The following is an 18,808-nucleotide window of genomic DNA, read 5'->3' as shown; positions in this document are numbered from 1 at the left end:
GAATGCATCTTTACATAAACATGCAAATTAGATTATTTTGAAAATTCCAAGTGTCCTAGTTTCACCTGTGAATGTGGGATTTTCACATTAATTCTGTTTGTACTGTAAAAGAAAATTGCCTGTGCAGATTATTTCAATTTGTTTCAGAGATTTCCTAGAAACTGTTTTATCTTTTATCTGCTTTAGTGGTGAATGAAGCCAAACTCACAGAAACTAAACACTCTGAATGTCTCTTTACTCCACAGAATCACTCACAAAGAAGAACAGAGGAGAAAAAAACGAGTCCACAACACTGCGTCAGTTTTTAAAACTTTTTTATTGTTTTTTATTTTTTTTGCTCATTTTTTAAATTATTTATATTATCTACAAAGTAAAAGTCTTTTTAACTTAAAAGTTACATGATGGTCGGGTGAGAAGTGGGAGCTGATCACCTCAGCCATCGTATTTTCATAAATAACGTTTCCTCTCCTGTCCTCTGGCTGCCGAAACGTGTTTGTTAATTCACAGGAAGCTTCTTGTCGTGTTTTCTCTTAGTTTGGTTAGAAACCTGTCGTGTAGTCAGAAACAAACGCAGCACGTAGCAGCAGCAGCGATAAACAGTAAGATTAATACTGTCTAAAAGTTGGAAGATTTTTTTTTTTCTCATAACAAGGTGCAGACAAAATACAAGTTCCAGTTGATTTTTCTTCTTCTTCTTCACTCTCACTGATTAATTTAACTTTCACTCTCTTGTTTTCTCACTTTTTTTACTTGGCAAGCTGACTCAAGTCGCAGTTTGAGACCCCTGAATATGTGTGTGTGTGCGTGTGTGTGTGTGGGATGTTTTCGATTCTTGTGTATGCCTGTGTGTGTGTGTGTGTGTGTGCGTGTGTGTTGAATAGGGCCGAATAGGTGCAGTCTCATCAGTTAAAACTCAAGCTTGTTAAAACTTGTCACCGCATCAACCTGTTAACATTCTCTTATTGCCTAGTCCGGGGGGGAGGAGGAGGAGAGGGGGAGGAAGGGAGGGATGAAGAAAGACAAAAGCTCATATGAAGCGTGTGTGAGGAGAGGGAGGGTGAGGGTGTCTTCCTCTTCATCGCCTGCTTATCAAGGCTCTGGTTGAAAAGTGTGACACAGGGCGGGTCCCTCGGCTCACCGACGCCCTCCATCTACAGCTGCTGCTGATGATGAGGTTGCACTGTGGAGCGAAGAGGAGAAACACAGGCTCAAGGTTACATTGGTGACTTTGGAGATGTGTGCCTGTAGTGTGACGTGTGTGAGATTAAAGGGCGGTTGAGCTTGAGCGTACCTTGTGGGTGTGCCAGGTAGGAGAAATGTGTGGCAGAGGAAACGGGGATGGGGTTGAGGGCGGTCTGGGGCATGGGCTGCTGCGGCCCCCCCGGAGGGCCCTGGGTGGCCATCAGCATCATGGGCGGATGGGAGGACGCCGGGTGGTGAGACGGCAGAATGCCAGACTGCATGTGAGCCTGGGTGAGACAGGAAGTGAGGCAGAGGAGGAGGAGGATGGGGTTAATACATCTGATGTTTTTCTGTCTGACTGTGCGTCCGGCTGGGTGCCACCTACCTGCTGCACGTGTGCCATGTGGCTGGGGTTGTAGCCGTGCTGCACCTGCTGCGGGTGGATGTAGACCGTCTGCTGGGCCGAGGGGAAGGACGCCTGGGGGGACTGTGGGTTGGGCCCTGGGGTCATGGAGGGGGGCGTGGGGGCCAGGGCCGAATACATCTGCTGCTGAGGGGCCTGGTTGGCCAGGTGGAGGGCCTGAGCTGCTGCTGCCGCTGCTGTGTGTGTGTGTGTGAGAGAGACAAACACAGAGACAACAATGATTCATCTTAAATACACAATGTTCACCGAGTGTTACTGCGGTTCTCCTCGGCCTCAGTTTCATTCATAGTTCCATTTTTCGTCCCTGGATGATTCCCGAGCGCCGTCTCTCACCTGCTGCTGCCTGTGGGTGCTGAGGGTGCTGGACTGGGCTGGCAGCTGGGTGGTTAGGGGGACCTCCATGCTGAGGGGGGCCGGCCTGCTGCCCCTGGCCCGTGGGCGTGGCTGAAGGCTGAGGGTGCTGCGGGTGAGGGTGCAAGGTGGCATTGGGGTGAGCGTACTGCTGCATCGGACCTGCTGACACTGTGAGACAGGGACGGGATGAAGGGTGAGACAGGCAGCAGACTAAGTATAAACGAGGGACATCTTATAGACACACACACGCAGACATAAAGGGGGGCCAACGTACCATACATGGTGTGTGTCTGCTCTGGGTACTGTGTGGTTGAAGAGGAGACGAGGCTGGGCTGGCCGTGTGTCGGAGGAGCCATCATCCTGGCGCTGCCCTGCATCACCGGACTGAACACGTGCTGCGCCTGAGGGACACACAGGACAGAGTTGTAAGTGCAGACAGAGGCGTGTGTGTGCCGGGTCGGTGTTAGCGTTAAGAAACAAAACTGAAACAAATCTGATTTGAATGCAGACAGGGAGTTTCCTCCGCTATACGAGTTTGGGTGAAGCCTGCATCTCCTGCCTCTGATGCCACCTGATGATAACTGTTGCATCTTCCTCTCCATCTATTAACTCATTACTCTGCATTATAATTCTCATCCCTAATTCATCAAATGTGTCCAAATCCTTGATCATCCTGCAGTCTTTCTCTCTTTCTCTCTCTGCCTGCTGCTGCTGCCTCTGCTGCTCACAAACTGCAGTCGGCTCCACAAATCAGAAAACGGAATCACGCTGGCACCGAGTCAGGCCGCCGGACCGAGACATCTGTCAGACAAAACGCTGACCGCTGAACAGCTGGGAGATCTAAAGAGTGCCAGTGCTGACTGATGACACTGTAGGAGCTGTAATCGCTACAATATGGTTGTTAATAAAGGAACCTGGGGGAGTGGGGGGGATGAGGAACACGCCACTGTGCTTTGGAAAGAGGAACTGCTACCTGTGATTGGTAGTGTGGCATCTGCTGGACCAGAGCCTGACTAGTGAACTGCTGCGGGCTGCAGGTGAAGTACTGCGCAGAGTAAGCGGGGCTGGGTGCTACAATGGGCGGTCCAGCTGCTGTGGCTGGGTGCATCATGGTGGGCGTGCCTGGTGGGTGGTGCTGGTCTGACCTCTGCTGGGGCATGTTGGGAACTGGAGAGTTCATGGAGAGAGGAGCCAAAAAAAGAAAAGGTTGTTCTGAGAGAACAAGTGGGAAGAGAAGAGAAATGAGAACTTGTAATGCCAGAGCGGAGCGTGACTTAGGGTCACTTGAGTTTGGGCCAGGAGGAGAGAGAGGGGATTGGGTTCTTCTCACCTTTACCTGGTCTGTAGGGTTTAGACTGGCTGACCGTCATGTGAGGCATCTGGACCTGGTACATAGCTGGAGACTGGATGGTGAATGGATGAAAACAAGGTTACATTCAGATGAAGGGCAGCAAGTCCAAGCCTCAAACACACAAACAGGTCTTTGCTCTAGTTGGGGGTCTAGCCGTACGACCTGCCTGTGACCCTGCCTCAGTAACTGCATCGATACACAAACAGGCATTCCACTGTGCGACTGATCTCTTACCTGCGGCTGCATGCATTCTCTTTTGTCTATCTATCTCCCTAAACACACCGTGTCAGAATACAACCATGCAAGTAAACAGTAACTCAAGACCAAACCACAGGCTGGGAGTTTGTCTATGATCTTACGGTCGTCGGTGAGGCGATCTGATAAAGATCAACCAATCACCGAGGACGGATTAAAGCTGAATTGCAATAAGAAGTTGGCAAACCAACATCTGAGGGGCTTCATTTCATCAGGCAGGCAAAAAAAAAAAAGACATCTCAGTACTGAAGGGGCAGGAAAATAAAAGGACTTAAAATAAATAGAATATCTTAGGAAAAAATTCACAAACCTTCCATATTATGCTTTTCTAATGGAGCGAGAGAGAGAAGGAGAGGGAGAAAAGGGAAAAGAACCACTCTTTAGTTGGTACGCCAAAGTATGTTTCCTTTACACGTGTCTGATGTTGGATCACCAAGTGTTTCTTAAAGCAACATAGGAACATACACACACACACACACACATACATGTGCATCAACACGGATCAACTTTCATCAGAAGTAATCATAATAAACTTACAAACTTAGCATAAAACATTAATTTCCTGTATTTGAACTCTTTTAAAATCAAATCCTTTACGTTTACTTATTAAATATGACTCAAATCAATCAACATTATCAGTATAAGTGATGAAGTGTGTGTGGAGGGAAGGAAGGAGGAAAGAGAAGCCAGGATGAAAGATAAGCAGCTATAAAGATGTGAGAGCTAAGCAGAGATAAAGAGGCGAGTCAAAAACAACAGCTAACATGCTAATTGTGAGCGTGTCACCAGGCATCACTACCGTGCCAGAATGAGCCCAGTGTTGATTTAGCGTTGGGATCGACAGAACGTCTGAGGCTGGAGGGACTTTTGGTCATTGTTGGAGGTATTATGAGTGTGTGTTGTAGGTGTGTGTCACTAAAGCCACTAGGGTTCAGTCTCTGGGGACCGGGAACGATCTGACCCAATCTCACACCAATTCATCGATCAATAGCTGTTGGAATATCTCACTAGTCTGACTGACGAGTGTGACTGAGAGGTAAAGACTGGGCAGTGAGTGAGAGAGGAAGGAATGAGAGAAGGAAGCTTCAGCGATGACTCGAGAGGAAGGAGAGAGGAACACACACACACACACACACACACACACACACACACACACACACACACACACACACACACACACACACACACACACACACACACACACACACACACACACACACACACACACACACACACACACACACACACACACACACACACACACACATCAGATGACAACAAGTCACATGGGGGCCCTGAATATAAGAGGATAAACATCTGTCTCCATACTGCACACTTCAGCATGCCTGTGTGTATCTGTGTGTGTGTGTGTGAGCGTGTGTGTGTGTGTGTGTGTGTCTCACCTGAACTCCAGGGCTGACTGGTGTGAGCGGGTACATCTGTGGGAAGCACACCGGCTGCCCGTACACAGTCGGGGGCTGCTGGACCACGATGGAGGGGCTGGGCTGGCCCTGGGGCCGGGGAGGCGTGGGAGTGTTGGCTGGTTTAGGCTGAGGGGAGAGCACAAGAGAGTGTGAATTAAATGTTCAATCAGAAGAGTTTCCCTTGTGTGGTATGGGTTTGAATTCCAGCAGCCAGAGAGCAAACTGACCTGCGTGTTGAACCTGGGCTTGAATTCGTTTGCATTTGGGTTCAGAGTTGATTTCCTCACTTGACTACAGGAGGAGAGGAAACCAAACAGAGGTCAGTCGGTACGTCACTACATCCCCGTGTTCCCTCTTCATCATCCCCGTCTGTACTCACTCATGCACTGCCTCCTTTTTCTCCTCCTTCTCCTCGTGCTTGGGTCCACTAAACGTGGACGTCGTCTGGACTCCCTGTGATGTCACATCCAGCCCCGCCCTCTTCTGGTCCGGTGCTGAGGGGGAGGGGGAGGGTGCGGCGGGGCTACCGGGCTTGCTGGCATTTGCCGTGGCACCGGCGGGACCCGGGGCGCCCCCAGGTGTGCCGGCGGTGATCACTACCACGCCGTCCTCGGTGCCCTCCCGCCCGGCTGCGTTGGCTTTGTCCAGGGGAAGGTCTTTAGGTTTGTCTGCTGGATCTCTGGGAGACTTGGTCATCATCTGGTCAAATGCAGCTTCTGGGTTGGAGCTGGACTGCAACTGGATGGAGGAAAGGATGAAGGAATGAAGGGAAGAATAGTTTTAAACAGACGACCTCTCAATGCAGTTTTATGATCATTAAATAAGCAAAAATGTCTACACACTCACAGATAACAGAGGACACACACTTACCCTAAAGTCTACACTAAACTTTTTTAAATTATCTATTTGTTTTCTGTGGTCTGGTGCCATGGAAGGGGGTCCTACAAGGGGAGGAGAGAGAGAAAGGATTTGATGTTTAATTAGCAGAAGAACCCAGTTTGAATAAAGATCACAGCTGACTTCATTTATTCCTTCTTCAAAGTGCTGAAGCTTATTGCGGTCTTTACCTTTACAGACTGGTCTGGAGATACTAGGAGAGCTGTCCGTAGGCTTGATGTTCTCCTTGTTGGCTGTGGGGGACGTTTGTCTCGTCTCTTGGACGCGGCACTCTTTCCCTTTACAGAACAGGTACATTTTATTATGCTTGTTTCCCGACATAAAGGCAGAAAAACAGTTTGTGGATAAAATGCTTTGCTAACGAAAGAAACTTGGACCACGCCTCTAAACAGCGACCTTACCATCCACTGATGGAGTGGTAACCATGTTGGGGGCGGGGCTAGCAGCAGTTGGAGAGGAAGCTGATGTTGGCGTAGCAACCGTTTCCACAGGAGCTGTTCCTGTCTGGGAGGAGGAGCCGGGAGAGGCTCCGCCCGTGCTGTTCTGTCGAGGGGAGCGAGGTCTGTGTGCTAACGAGGTGAAGAAGAGGAAGACACTTCATCAAGGTGAGAACACACAACCGGTCACAACTAAAACCGTACACGCAGAACTAAGAACTTAAACCTAAAACAAAGGCACCGTTTTAACTCTCTAACCTTTGTATTGATCTGAGCCTGGGAATGATTATATTGACTTAATCCTCAGACTAGAGACAGAAGTGGGAGCGAGACAAAGGCCGGGATCAGACAGACGATGTGCACTGTGGCACAGAGACGCTTCATTAAAATGGACACGCTGTTCTCCCACCCAGGAGGTTCCCCCCAAAAATAACTCCAGTTCTCTGGAACAAAGTTGATCCTGCTCTTCTTTTTTACAGAGCATCAAGATCACACAATAAAGGTCCGGATACTTATAAAGAGTACTTTCAAAGGTTTAACTAAGCATTTAGCTCATTTACGGTCATGATACCGCTCTTTGGTGGGTACATTCCTTTCTTCCACAAAGCAGTAAAAAATGCTGTAAAACGTCTCGGTGTTCAATTTGCCTTCATAAGAGTCCTCATAGTGCATTTAAATATTTAAATTACATCCGAACGAGGTCACAGGCAGGGTTTGGTAGTAACTTGGACCATTTAGAATAACAAGGTCCTATTTGGGAATCCGAGAGATTTAATTGTTGTATAACGGAAATGAAGGGCAAAAATGCTTCAACTCACAAAACCAGAAGAATACATGAACAGGAAGTGGAGAGGAAAGGGTTACTGTACCTCCACTGACCACTGAGGACCAGGTTCCTCCAGAGGAGCTGCTCCTGGTTGGTGGAGTCACTGGGACGTCTCCTGGAGGAGGGTGGGAGACCAGATCCACTCCCGGGGGGACTCCAGTGGTTCGGCAAGGGGGAACTCTGTGAGCTCGGGGCGTCCGCTGGGACTTTGGAGACATCCTGGGCGGACCTGTAACAAAGGAAGATAAATGAAGACGGATAAAAGAAAACAACAACAGACGAGGGGGGATTGAGATGTTGTCTCTTGTCTGTGTCCCAGATCTCTACCCTTAACACATCTTAAACTGCTCCTCTGGGCTCATACATGACTCCATTCAGTGACATCCGGCTGCATGCATGTGAGTTAGGAAACTGCAGATGATCCTCAAAAGTGACACCACCACCACACCACACCAACAAACCAAAACCCAGTGAAGAAGAAGAAAGATGAGTGGAGGAAAGAGGAGAAAAGATGAGCTGGAAACATTTGAAGCGTTTGCTGTGTAGCAGAGTTTGTGCCAGTCAGATTAATGGTGTCCATCTGTTCACTGTGACACACCAGAGCTGAGTTATGACTTTAGAAATGGAGATTTTACAGTTTGTACGCTAAAATATTTGATTGAAATCAATGATTCTCTTCTTCTTGACTCTTTAATCAAAAGGAATTTGGAGACACTGGTGCTCGAGGGGTAAGGTGGGGTGGGGGTGGGGGGGGTTCACAGCGGCGTAACTCTTGCTAGACAGAAGGCTCTGCACACACTGTGGTGCTCCCACATGCCAAGCTGAAGCTGCCTGAGGCACTGAGAAGGATCGGCTTACAGACTGCGCAATCCTCACAATTGTCACTTGTGGAGAATTTGCAGAACTGAGCCCAAATCCGTCTGTAGAGGCAACTTCATCCCATTCTGTGCTGTTCCACACTAGACCTGGGCAAATTTATTTTTTGAAAGTAGTTTGAGATATCCAGATTTGATTTTGAAGCTAACTTGAACAGCTTTACGTTTATGAATGGGGCGATCACATCCTCTGTGTGATCAATACACATCCACCTTCAACTCATGCCTTTGCCCAGGTCTACTCCACACTGATGTGGGTACCTTCTGAAGACATGCGTTTGGGCAGGGTGGAGGCTGGCGACGTGGGCCCATGGTGGGCAAAGGAAGATGAGGAGGAGGAATAGGAGGGGTGAGGGGAGTGGGAAGGAGGTCTGGAAGGTCGAGAGGGGGGTCTGGAGGGTGGCCTGGTAGGTGTAGCTGCCCGAGGAGGCAGGGAGGAGGGGCCAGACTGGTAACGAGGGGGGGGACGGGAGGAAGGAGACGGACAGGGTGAGAGCCAATGGGATGAACCTAAAGGAGGGAAGGAAAAATGATCAAGGATGACAAACGGCAGATGACAAGCAAACTGAAGTGGGGGGGGGGGGGGAAACTTATGGCAAAACTAGGAATGGGAAGATTTATGATGAACTGGAAACATTAACTACATCATACAGATCAAACAGCAGTAACATGAACACCCGGAGGACTGAATCAAGCTTAGAACTAGTTATACACCAGTTAAACAGACGATAGAGACAAATAAAGGTGCAGTGATCAAACTACAGAACCAGCAGCTGTGGACTAACTCACTATGCAGCCAAACAACGTGGCTCCAAGAAGCCCCAGACAGATCAAATGAATTATAGTTATTATTCTAAAGTGGTTTGCGTGTTCATACCTCCATTCACCACTCTCTGGTCGGGCCCGGAGCCGGGGTTGTAGTCGTGAGGTCCCGGTCGAGGGGCTGAAGGTCCGGCTGAGCCCTGAGCCAGACGAGGGGAGTTCTGCCGCCCCGGCCCCCATGATATGGCCTCCCTGTTCCTCTGACCCGGGGGAATGTACTTGTTCTCTCTGCGCACGTACATGCAAAAAAACAGGGAAATGTGTCAGTTGGACAAACACGAGTTAGCATAATGAAGGAGAGGAACTCGATCCACTCTTAATTAAATTCAGCCGAGTCATTCTCATCAGCCAAAGTGGACATGTTTGCCTTTGTCACTGTGCGAGTAATTACTGTGAGAACAGCTGCTGTCGACTTGTTGAATTTTCTGCAGATACTCTGTCTCTCTTTACTGCATAAATATGCTTTACATCTCCGCGTACATGCCCTCTGCTGCCGCCATGTTTAAGCTGACGTCTGCGTACTTAAGTGTCTTTTACTTGGATTTTAATGGAGTTTGCAGGCCTCATAAAGAAAGTCTTCAATTGCTATTATAAGGACGCTCAATTTGATCTCTAACCAGCACAGTATGTTCCGGCCTTAGATGCTGGCAAGTGTGTGTGTTTGTCTCTGAGACCAGGTCACACCTGCTTAGTGTGTGTGTCTCCCTTTCCCCACGCATGACGGCGGTGTATTTCTCCTCCTCAGAGCGCTCGTCGTTCTCCAGAGCCACACGGGCCTTGTATGTGGCGCTGGCTTCAATTTCCTCTGCCAGCTGAGCAGCGCGTGCTTCCCGCTTCAGGAACTCCTCTGAGTTGTCCCGCTCCAGGGGGACACTGGGGAGAGACACAGCCGGTAAGACGAGAGTTGCAGGGCAAATATTATCAGTATAACATGTAGATGACTTACAAGCAGGTGTGTGTGTTAAAAGGTTTCAGTTCAATCACAATGAAGCATATTAAGGACACAGACATGATGTAAAGAAAGGAGCTTACGTGTATGTGGAAAGGCTGCTGTCATATGTAGATAAGACTCCATACTTCTCCTCATTGTATTTAAACATATCATTGGGGTCCCACCCGTTTGACTAACATGAAGAGAGGAGATAGAACTTTAATCAGCTGTGTATTAAAGCAGACAGCTGTGTTGTTCCGCAGGGGGACAGGGTCAGTTCTCTTACCACATCTGTATCCAGGGACTCCAGGCTGTCAGAGTTGTGAGTCTCTCCTCCATCCCAGGGCTCTAGATCTTTCTCTTTATGCTCCCCGTTGATCCTGCCGCTCACCGCAGCATCTGTGAAGTTGTCTGAGACATAGAAAGAACGCACGTTTACGTAGATCAGCTGCGTAGGAACATCTACCACCTCCTATACGTACACTTAGAGCAGTATACTGTATAGTGAAATGGTTGCAATCTCACTGCTTATGCAGCAAAGCACTCAAGCCTCAAGAGGTTCTGCCACAGGTTCTCTCAGAGTAATAGTCTAAGCTGAGATAGTGGTGGTAGAGCAGGCACATCCACTCACAATCAGACATGGGTTTGGACTGGGATTGGGAATAATCCTTTCAAAGAAATAGGAGTTATTGCTTGGGTGGACCTTGGTAATGAAAACCAAGGGGTGTGGAGAGAGCGGGCATCGGGTCTGACGCCCCTCTAACCGCCACCTTCACATTTTTGTGGCTAATACTCCAGGCTGCTCATAACTCCACATGCTCACACTGTGTAAATGTATGTTTTATTAAAGTAGCCTGGCTAAATTAAACCAGGAGTAGGCAGGCTAAAAGAAAAACTCTTATTTAGTTTGAAAGGAAATCTAATCGCATGTCAAACCCAAGCCTGCAGCTGCGATGAACCATGTGCATAAAGCTTTAACAGCCACCGAGAGTTACAACCTCAATCCTCCCAGCTCGTCTCACAAAACGAAGTGAATTCAATCATTTGTGACACAGAGGGAGCTAAGTTAAGGAATATACTGCGTGAATCAAAGAGTGTGAGGCTATTTTGTCATTTTGTCAGCAGAGGTAGATGGCGTTCTTTATGCACACCGTCCATCACAGGAAGTGGGAGTAGGAAATATAAAAAACATACAAAATCAAACGTGTGCAGAGTAACGAGTAAGTAAACATGCATTTAAACTACAGGCTATTATGCCTTCAAAGCACTAAGGGCCCAAATCAGATATAGAATAGTTAAAAGACTGAGCAAGACCAACATGCGACAGACATTAAAATGTCAATTAGGGGCAATACCGAAGATTAATCATCCATTTAGACAAACGGCATTCTACAACACTGTTTAAGTCCAGTTTAAATTAATCAGAGTGCATATGTTTGTGTGCATACAAGAAAATGTGTGATAAAAAAAAAAACAGCCATGCATTACCTGCATCGGTGGAGACTAGACCATTGGAGAAGAGAGGCAGACAGATGAGACACAGTCAGAAGATGGACACACAGACTGAATGAGCATGACACACACACTGACAACTGTTTGCATGTTAAACACATTCCTTTCTGCTTAACCCGCTCAGAAGTCCTCCTGAAAACACTCACGGGAGACTGTTGGATGGGATCACCACATACTTGTACATATGTGGTGATAACATAGGCAAACCCCATATGTGTGTTACAGTAACCAATCACATTCTTCATCATTTTAGGCTCTGGTACGTTCAATATCCAACATGGGTCTGGTCCTAGTGTTGGTCAGCCTTGAAGTAAGCCAATCACTGAGTAATTGCGGAAGCTGTTCTTTGGACGTCATATCAGATAAGCTATAAAGAAGTTGTGTTTGTTTTTATGTCTGCCTATCACAAATAAACACTCACAAGGACATAATTAGTGAGAAGCTACAGGAGAAGCAAACCTTTTGAAAGCGAGGCATAGAGCCTGCTGCTGGATGAGTGGAAAAGGAATTTCAGAGTTACGGTGAGAGTTAAGGAAAGAATCTTTTCCCTCCGCTACACTCCAGCTTGTAAAGCCATGTCAGCCAAAGGTCAAGAGACTTGCTACATCATAGCGCTCCGGCAAAGATGCAAAAATGAACGTACCAAACCACATCGCTTTATAAGAAACGGTGCGGTGGGCGTTCACACTTCATCATCTGTTCGTTGTTAGAGCGTAAACAACCCATTATGGGTCAGAAAAGGAATTGTATGGTTCAAGATGAATTAGACGGAGCCTCGTTCAGGCTTTATTGAGTGTCCTTGCTGTGCCGGGGCAACCTTCGGGCCGATCAATACCACGCATTATTCTTCAATGACTGGCCACTCAATGAAGACACACAAGACTTAAGTCACAGCAAAGCCTCTGCGACATTGTGACAGACTCGACTAAATTGATAGGTTGTGTGTATAGACAGGAGGGGAGACGCTCTGACGTGCTGATTTTGTGAGGGGGCCGTGTGTACAAATAGGTACAAATACAAAGAGGGTTTGTTGTGTATTACACTAAGCTTATTAAGGCTGAGTCTGTAACTAATGTGGATTAATTTATCCATATTCACAGAGTACAAAATGTCCAAACATTACAAATACACATTTCCAGTAAGGAGAGCCCATTTTGATACAACACACAAATCCCACACTAGAATTTTTAATTGAAATGGAGAAAAGCAAGAATTACTCACATTTGTAAAGCAATAATTAAGCGGCTGTTCCTTCCTATTTTCCTAGATTACCTGAATAATTAATCAACTACTAAGGCCGAGCATTAAAAAGAACTTTCAACACAGATCACACCCATCCTCACCAATTTCCTCAGTACCTTTTCTGGCGAAATTCAAGTCCACATCTTTGAAGGTCACAAGAACCACATCTGAGGCCTTAAAAATGATGGTCTCCACAATATCCTCTTTCCTGGGGCCCACGCTCGGGTCTGGGCTTTTTCTGTGCGCCGCATCCAGCACCAGGTCACACTGAGGGAAAACGCATTTGATTAAAGGAGATTCTGAAATGGTGCCAACATCTGGACCATCTAGAGAAGAGATAGAGAACCGTGTACTGTACTGTAGCCATGCAGTGAGACCTACAATACTATGCAAGTATTACATTTGCGGCCAGCTGCAACCAATCGTCTGACAGCAGAGACAAACTGCAAGCAAAACGTATTCGGAGCTCAAACCTCAACAGTATCTGCCAGGCCAACTTGAAGCAATTACAGCTTAACTTTGTTGTTTTGGTCTTAAATGTTTTTTCTTTTGAGTAATTTCATAGTTTCATCTCATGACCTGACAGAAGAGGTATGTGGAATTAGATAATAATAATATTAACTCTGATGTCTAGTGCCAAAAAAAGTGCAATGTGGTGGAGAATAAAAATGACTTCTTCAATTCATCAATTCTCTGCCAACTCAAATGCAGAAAATGTTTTAGAACATTTCTCAGGTTAAACTACGCATTTGTGCAAATTAAAATGTTCCTTCAGGGGCGGGAAAAGATGGGGAAATATTTCCACATAGAGAAGATGAAAGGCAGCATACCTCTCCTCTAGAAAAAGGGAAAATGGACGGGGGATCTTTCAGCCACTAAGTGCTGGCAAGGCGCCATCTTCCCAGCGTACTTAACCTTAATCATTCGTACCACTACTGAGGAAATGATCTGATGGGGCTCCTTATTAGCAACTGCAAACAGTATGAGATGTGGGATCTTTACCTCTGGACCGTAGGTTTTAAACACTCCTTCATAGACTGTTCCATTCTTCACTTTGAGCTCACACTTGGTCCCCTGTAAAAAATTAAACAAAAATCCAAATGAAGCCCATCGCTTACTCATATACCAAATGTCAAATGTCAATTTACACATTCAGAAAAACGAGTCCAGAAGCCTGTCTGCAGGAAAAGGAGACGTAAACAAATGATCAATCTCAGTCCCAGTGCTTTGTTTATGCAACCAGCTGTCTCTACACATCACACAGGCTTTGTTTATTGCAGCGTAGACAATTTAGAGGAACAGCATGTGGTGAAAGACGGGCTGCAGTATATTCCGCTGCTCCTAATTCATTTACAGTAAGCATGATTCACATAGCCGTTTCACAATTTCCTCGCAACTGGGCTTATTCTTCCTTAAGTACTTATAAATATGCAAGGGACAAATTTACACGTTAGAACACCATCTGAAAAAGAACACCCGTCTTAAATACCCAACCAAGACAAGAGTAAGGAAACGAGGAAGACATACCACCACTGAAGTCAAGACATGGACCATCCTCATATTTGCATATACACCATTGAAAATTACCTGAAGAAAAACGCAAGAATTAATTTCTTGTGTTCAAAAATGTCGATAATTAAACGTGGTGATAGCTCCTAGTTGTATGTACAGTATAAGCATGTATATACAGTTTGAGATAATGTACACATGTCTATTAGCTTTGGACAAGTCGCCATTCCAAAATGCAACATCACGAAACAAATATCCGCCCACTGGATTTATGCTCTGGCTGCGGTCACTTCTCTGCCATCTACAAACCCCAAGTATGCCTAACAACAACATGGCTGTGAATTCCAGAGGCGTTGCATAGACGCACGAGAAAAAGCATAAATCCAGAGTGCTGATAATTTGGTTTCTACAATGATTGGGCATTATCTACTACCATGTAGCATTATGAGATATGCAAATTTCAAACATGCTTCTATGGCTAAAAAAAGAAGGGGGCTACTGACTTACAGAAAATAAATGTTCAAACAGGCAACTTACTGCGGCAGGGCCTTTACCACTGTGTCGTCCCCTGAAAAACAAGAATATGGTGGTCAGACTGGCCATCGTCAACAACAGTAAGGATGCCAGTGGTGGGATTTTGTAACAGTTTAAACCAAGAGCCATCAGTCATATCAGGTGACACTCTAATGCAGTAAAGTGTCAAGACTGGATGTGTGGCGAGGTGAGAACATGTTGATGATGTAGATGTATAAACACAGAACCTCTGCTGATCCTGTTTGGAGAGAACCCCAAGAATCTGGATCAACACCAGTGTGTGCAGTTGTGAAACCATTACACCGTGAATACAGTGTAGACTTGGAAATGTCCCTAAAGGATTTTCTACTTCTTCTAATGTCATACTGTTCACATGGCTGCCAGCCAAACGCTCTGTTGTCTACGTTTTCACAAGCATGTCCCGAAATGCACCTTGTTCGGGAGCTGGCACATGGCCAGTCAGTCTCTTTCTCTCTCTCTCTCTCTCTCTCTTTTTTTTTTTTCTCACACACACACACACACACACACACACAATATGCGATGCCAACCTTCACCACATTATGCATTTTTAGTGACTGTGTAATACACACTCTTTTCCCTTCAACCATTTACACCGATTCCGTTCATCGACCGTAAAGGCCACACGGGTCCAAACGGAGAGCCTGGTATCCCACAGTCTGCTTTGATGGCACCGCCGCTAAACTACGCCATGAATGGGACGCTCTGTCCTAGTGACCGGTGAATACAAACCCAACTACACAACAGCGCTACATTCACAACGCGCATTTAGCTGGCAACGCTGACAGCGTCACCTTTGCGGCGACTTAAACACAAATGTTATTCTTCAAGGACGCGTTTCTACACGGGCAGCAACGTCAAGGTTGACAGCCCGTCCGTCTGAAGTCCCCTTCATTACTCCTCATGTCTCCACACCGCCCCTCTCTCCTGCGCCCACACATTTAGATCTCATTCTTGGCAACCCCGCTGCAGCATTGTTACCGTAACATACCAAGCAACATGAGAGCCATTAATATTAAAAACGTTCACATCGCAGCTCATCTCTTTGCCGCTTCGCTTCGCCTCGTAGATTCCCGTCAAATGAGCACGAGCTGTCAAATGGCTTATTAACGCTAAGCTAAAGACACCGAGAGCTGCTGCACGTTCATATGAGCAATTTCGCAAGCAACTTCGCTGCTCCAGCCTCTGGGGGACCGGAATGTGTCCGTCACATCGTGTCACAGATGCAAGGATGAGCCCGGCCGCTATGTTGCGCTTAAACACACGGGAGGATGCAACGCTAGGTCGAAGTTGCCTCACTCCCGGACCGAGCAGCCAGGCCTCGCTAGCTCTCTGCACAAACGTAGTTGCCCAGCACGTCGCAAGGCCCAAACGCCGCTCACTACCATCTTTGCATCACTTAACTCGGATGTCACCTCCTGCCACTACCGGCGTTAGTAACGACTGCATTACTGTGTTGGAAATCAACCACATTAACCCCAACCGACGTGTTATAATTTGGCTAAATAAGCGCATTAAGGTCACCGACCTGCCCAGATTCTGTCTTCCCCCGCCGCTTCCTCCGGCACCGGCACCAGCGGTGCTGCCACCGCCGGGCTTGCTGCGATTTCCACCGGCCTTCATTGACATGGTGATCCCATAAAAGATGTTGTCGTATAACAACCAGCTTCACACCGCAATCCCGTGACGATGAGACGCTTTGTGGTTGTGTGACAGCTCGTTAGCAATCCGAAAATCTGTGGAGCTAGCAGGCTAAAGTCAACGTGCTTCTTCAGGAAGATGCTATGCTAAGAAGCTAGCTGAGCTAAGAGCTGCTAGATAAATTAGCAATCTGTACAATTCCTATTAAAACAGAAAAAAATATATATTTAAAAAGGGCAACACGTGCTAATCACTGCTCGTAAATAAATGTGTATATTACACCTCTTGTCAGATTGTTATGTAACGTTAAGAAAAAAATTCGATAATGTCAAAATTACGATTACGGCTATCTCAGGTTCTTCCCGTTGCTAACAGCGAAAAGACCAAAACAGTCTGAAAGGGGACAAAAACCAGCGGAGGGATATAAGAGAGGCGTAACGACACACAACATCCACCCGAATACCGCACTTTATCAATAACAAATCTAATAGAAATGACAAATAGCGCGATGTTAAATCCAGACCGAAGAAATAAATATGTTGTCACTTCTTCTTAGAGAAATGTCGGAGCTGTAGCGCGGCACTACTTTCAGGAAGTCCATGATGGCTCAGCGGCTGTTTTGTGGCATCCACGTGAGCCGGCGAACACACCACTCACAGCACTGCGCACTACACGTACACTATGCTTGTGTGTGTATTAATGAGTAGTATGCATGCTTAACATGTACTAACCTGACTAAATGACTCTACATGCATGTTTACATCTTGCATTTCCGGGATAACTGCACTGAACATGATGCTCCGGATAAAAAGTGGCTGTACATAATGTGCACTAAACACAGCGAAATGTACAAGATAATGTGATTAAAAACGTTCAGCAGACTTTGTGCAAAGGGAGGTATTTTTTTGTCGATATTCTAATCTTGATCTTGCAGGATGCTTCCAGCAGATGGAAATATGACATCTCCTTTTCTAATTATCAGGCCTGTATTTTAACAAAAGGAAATCGGGGCTGAGTGTTGCTTTCCACAATCAAAATACATGATTATAACATGCTATTAATCTATCTATCTATCTATCTATCTATCTATCTATCTATCTATCTATCTATCTATCTATCTATCTATCTATCTATCTATCTATCTATCTATCTATCTATCTATCTATCTATCTATCTATTCTCTGTTTGAGGTTCTTTACAGGTAAAATCTTTCAGATGTGTTAAGTTAGTTAGTTAGTAAGTTAAGTAGACAGATAATATATTTCCCCTGCCTCCTCCCCTGAGTTTACTCGGTGCACAGCTCACCCTTCATTCAATATCAAACTTGATTGAATTTATTTTTTATCATCTGTCATTTTTTATTCATCATGCATCCTCATGTACATACACCCACGTCAAATCAAACTTGGTTTAGTATCTTTCTTATCTTATTCAAACTGCTTCACATATTATTGATCAAGAATGTCACAAAGAATGCTACTTTTTGATTGGCTGGCATGTCCTAACTACTTTACCTAGATGGGCAGTTTTCCACAAACATCAGTAAATGGATGGAATTTCTCATTGATGGTTCATTTTTATCATACATTTTTCTGAAAATGGAACATGTTGCTGTTTCTTACCTGCATTCTAAGACAAAGGTAAATCTATGACTTCACTTTACAGTAAGTTCTAAACATCTTGCAGTTTTAACTCAGACTGCAAAGTAAAACAAAACGTGTGTTTCATAGTACTTTATTAGTTAATTCACTGGTCCATAATTTGTTAATTTGTCCGTGGGTTTAACCGACTGCAAACCTTTAAATTGGATGGCATGTTGAACACGGCTCAGCCTTCCTGTAGATATGGTACAAGAGAAATAAAACAGTCTGAAATGTGGGGATAGAGAAAATCTTAATTTATCTCCTCAACATAATCATTTATTTTGACATATCAGGACACGGCATCATGTTATGATACAAGTATAAACAATCAGCAGCTATAACAAAATTATGTGATAATTTATATACTCCATCTGTACTTGATTCTGCCATGACCCACCATCTACCACCTACATGTATGAGCCAACACAAGCTGAAAGCACCATCTGGAGTCTGAAGGAGACAAAGTTTGATACATTTTGGAATGATGACTGGCTACAGTGATGAATCAATGTTACAACTGAAGGGACAGTAGATGTCTTGATACACAAACAAACAGTTTTAGTGAAAAACTGGTCCGTGAAAAAAGTTTTATGAACAGTTTAAGAAGTTTTATGAACAGTTTATGATGACAGGAAAAACATTTCTGCCACAAATAATCATATTATGCCCCAAACCTGTGATATCTGGAATTTGTGCAGGGGTGTAACGGCCGTATTTGTAGTCAGATTATTGTGACCCCTGTATCCGCATTGACAACTGGGACCTTTTAAGGACCGGGCCGAGTCTGTCCGTCTCGAACAGACATTTAAAACAAATTGAATAAGTTATTATAGAGATACATTTGCACCGAGTTATATATAACAATTGCGTTTTAAAATGTACATCTTGTTGTTAGAAAATAGAAGTACGTTGGAATGATGAGAGAACCGAC

General features: G+C 45.6%; 1 protein-coding gene across 13 annotated transcripts; it reads right to left on the bottom strand.

The window, feature by feature from the left end:
* Nucleotides 1–592: 592 nt before the first annotated feature.
* On the bottom strand, nucleotides 593–16,809 carry atxn2 (ataxin 2). Of its 13 annotated transcripts, none has more exons than XM_076149369.1 (26): nucleotides 16,122–16,809; nucleotides 14,549–14,609; nucleotides 14,060–14,119; nucleotides 13,535–13,606; nucleotides 12,634–12,799; nucleotides 11,267–11,281; nucleotides 10,065–10,189; nucleotides 9,880–9,971; nucleotides 9,532–9,720; nucleotides 8,903–9,075; nucleotides 8,287–8,535; nucleotides 7,194–7,379; nucleotides 6,289–6,456; nucleotides 6,058–6,165; nucleotides 5,861–5,931; nucleotides 5,370–5,728; nucleotides 5,218–5,281; nucleotides 4,970–5,116; nucleotides 3,877–3,894; nucleotides 3,291–3,363; nucleotides 2,934–3,172; nucleotides 2,235–2,361; nucleotides 1,940–2,128; nucleotides 1,568–1,782; nucleotides 1,292–1,469; nucleotides 593–1,180 (listed from the first exon to the last, which is right to left on the bottom strand). In XM_076149369.1, the coding sequence occupies exons 1-26, from the start codon at nucleotides 16,220–16,222 to the stop codon at nucleotides 1,152–1,154; spliced, it is 3,474 nt and encodes a 1,157-aa protein (XP_076005484.1). In that variant the 5' UTR covers nucleotides 16,223–16,809; the 3' UTR covers nucleotides 593–1,151. The 13 variants fall into 13 exon arrangements, with proteins under 13 accessions (XP_076005484.1, XP_076005485.1, XP_076005491.1 ...); XM_076149370.1 differs by having other exon boundaries at nucleotides 3,297–3,363; XM_076149376.1 differs by having other exon boundaries at nucleotides 2,934–3,127; nucleotides 3,297–3,363.
* Between the last annotated feature and the right edge of the window lie 1,999 nt (nucleotides 16,810–18,808).

This window comes from Genypterus blacodes, unplaced genomic scaffold (genome assembly GCF_046128005.1).
Source record: "Genypterus blacodes isolate CSIRO-AG114 ecotype Tasmania unplaced genomic scaffold, CSIRO-AGI_Gbla_v1 ptg000045l_1, whole genome shotgun sequence".
NCBI classification, from domain to species: domain Eukaryota; kingdom Metazoa; phylum Chordata; class Actinopteri; order Ophidiiformes; family Ophidiidae; genus Genypterus; species Genypterus blacodes.
The sequence above is the reverse complement of the archived record's forward strand: the minus strand, read 5'-3'. Positions and strand labels throughout refer to the sequence as shown.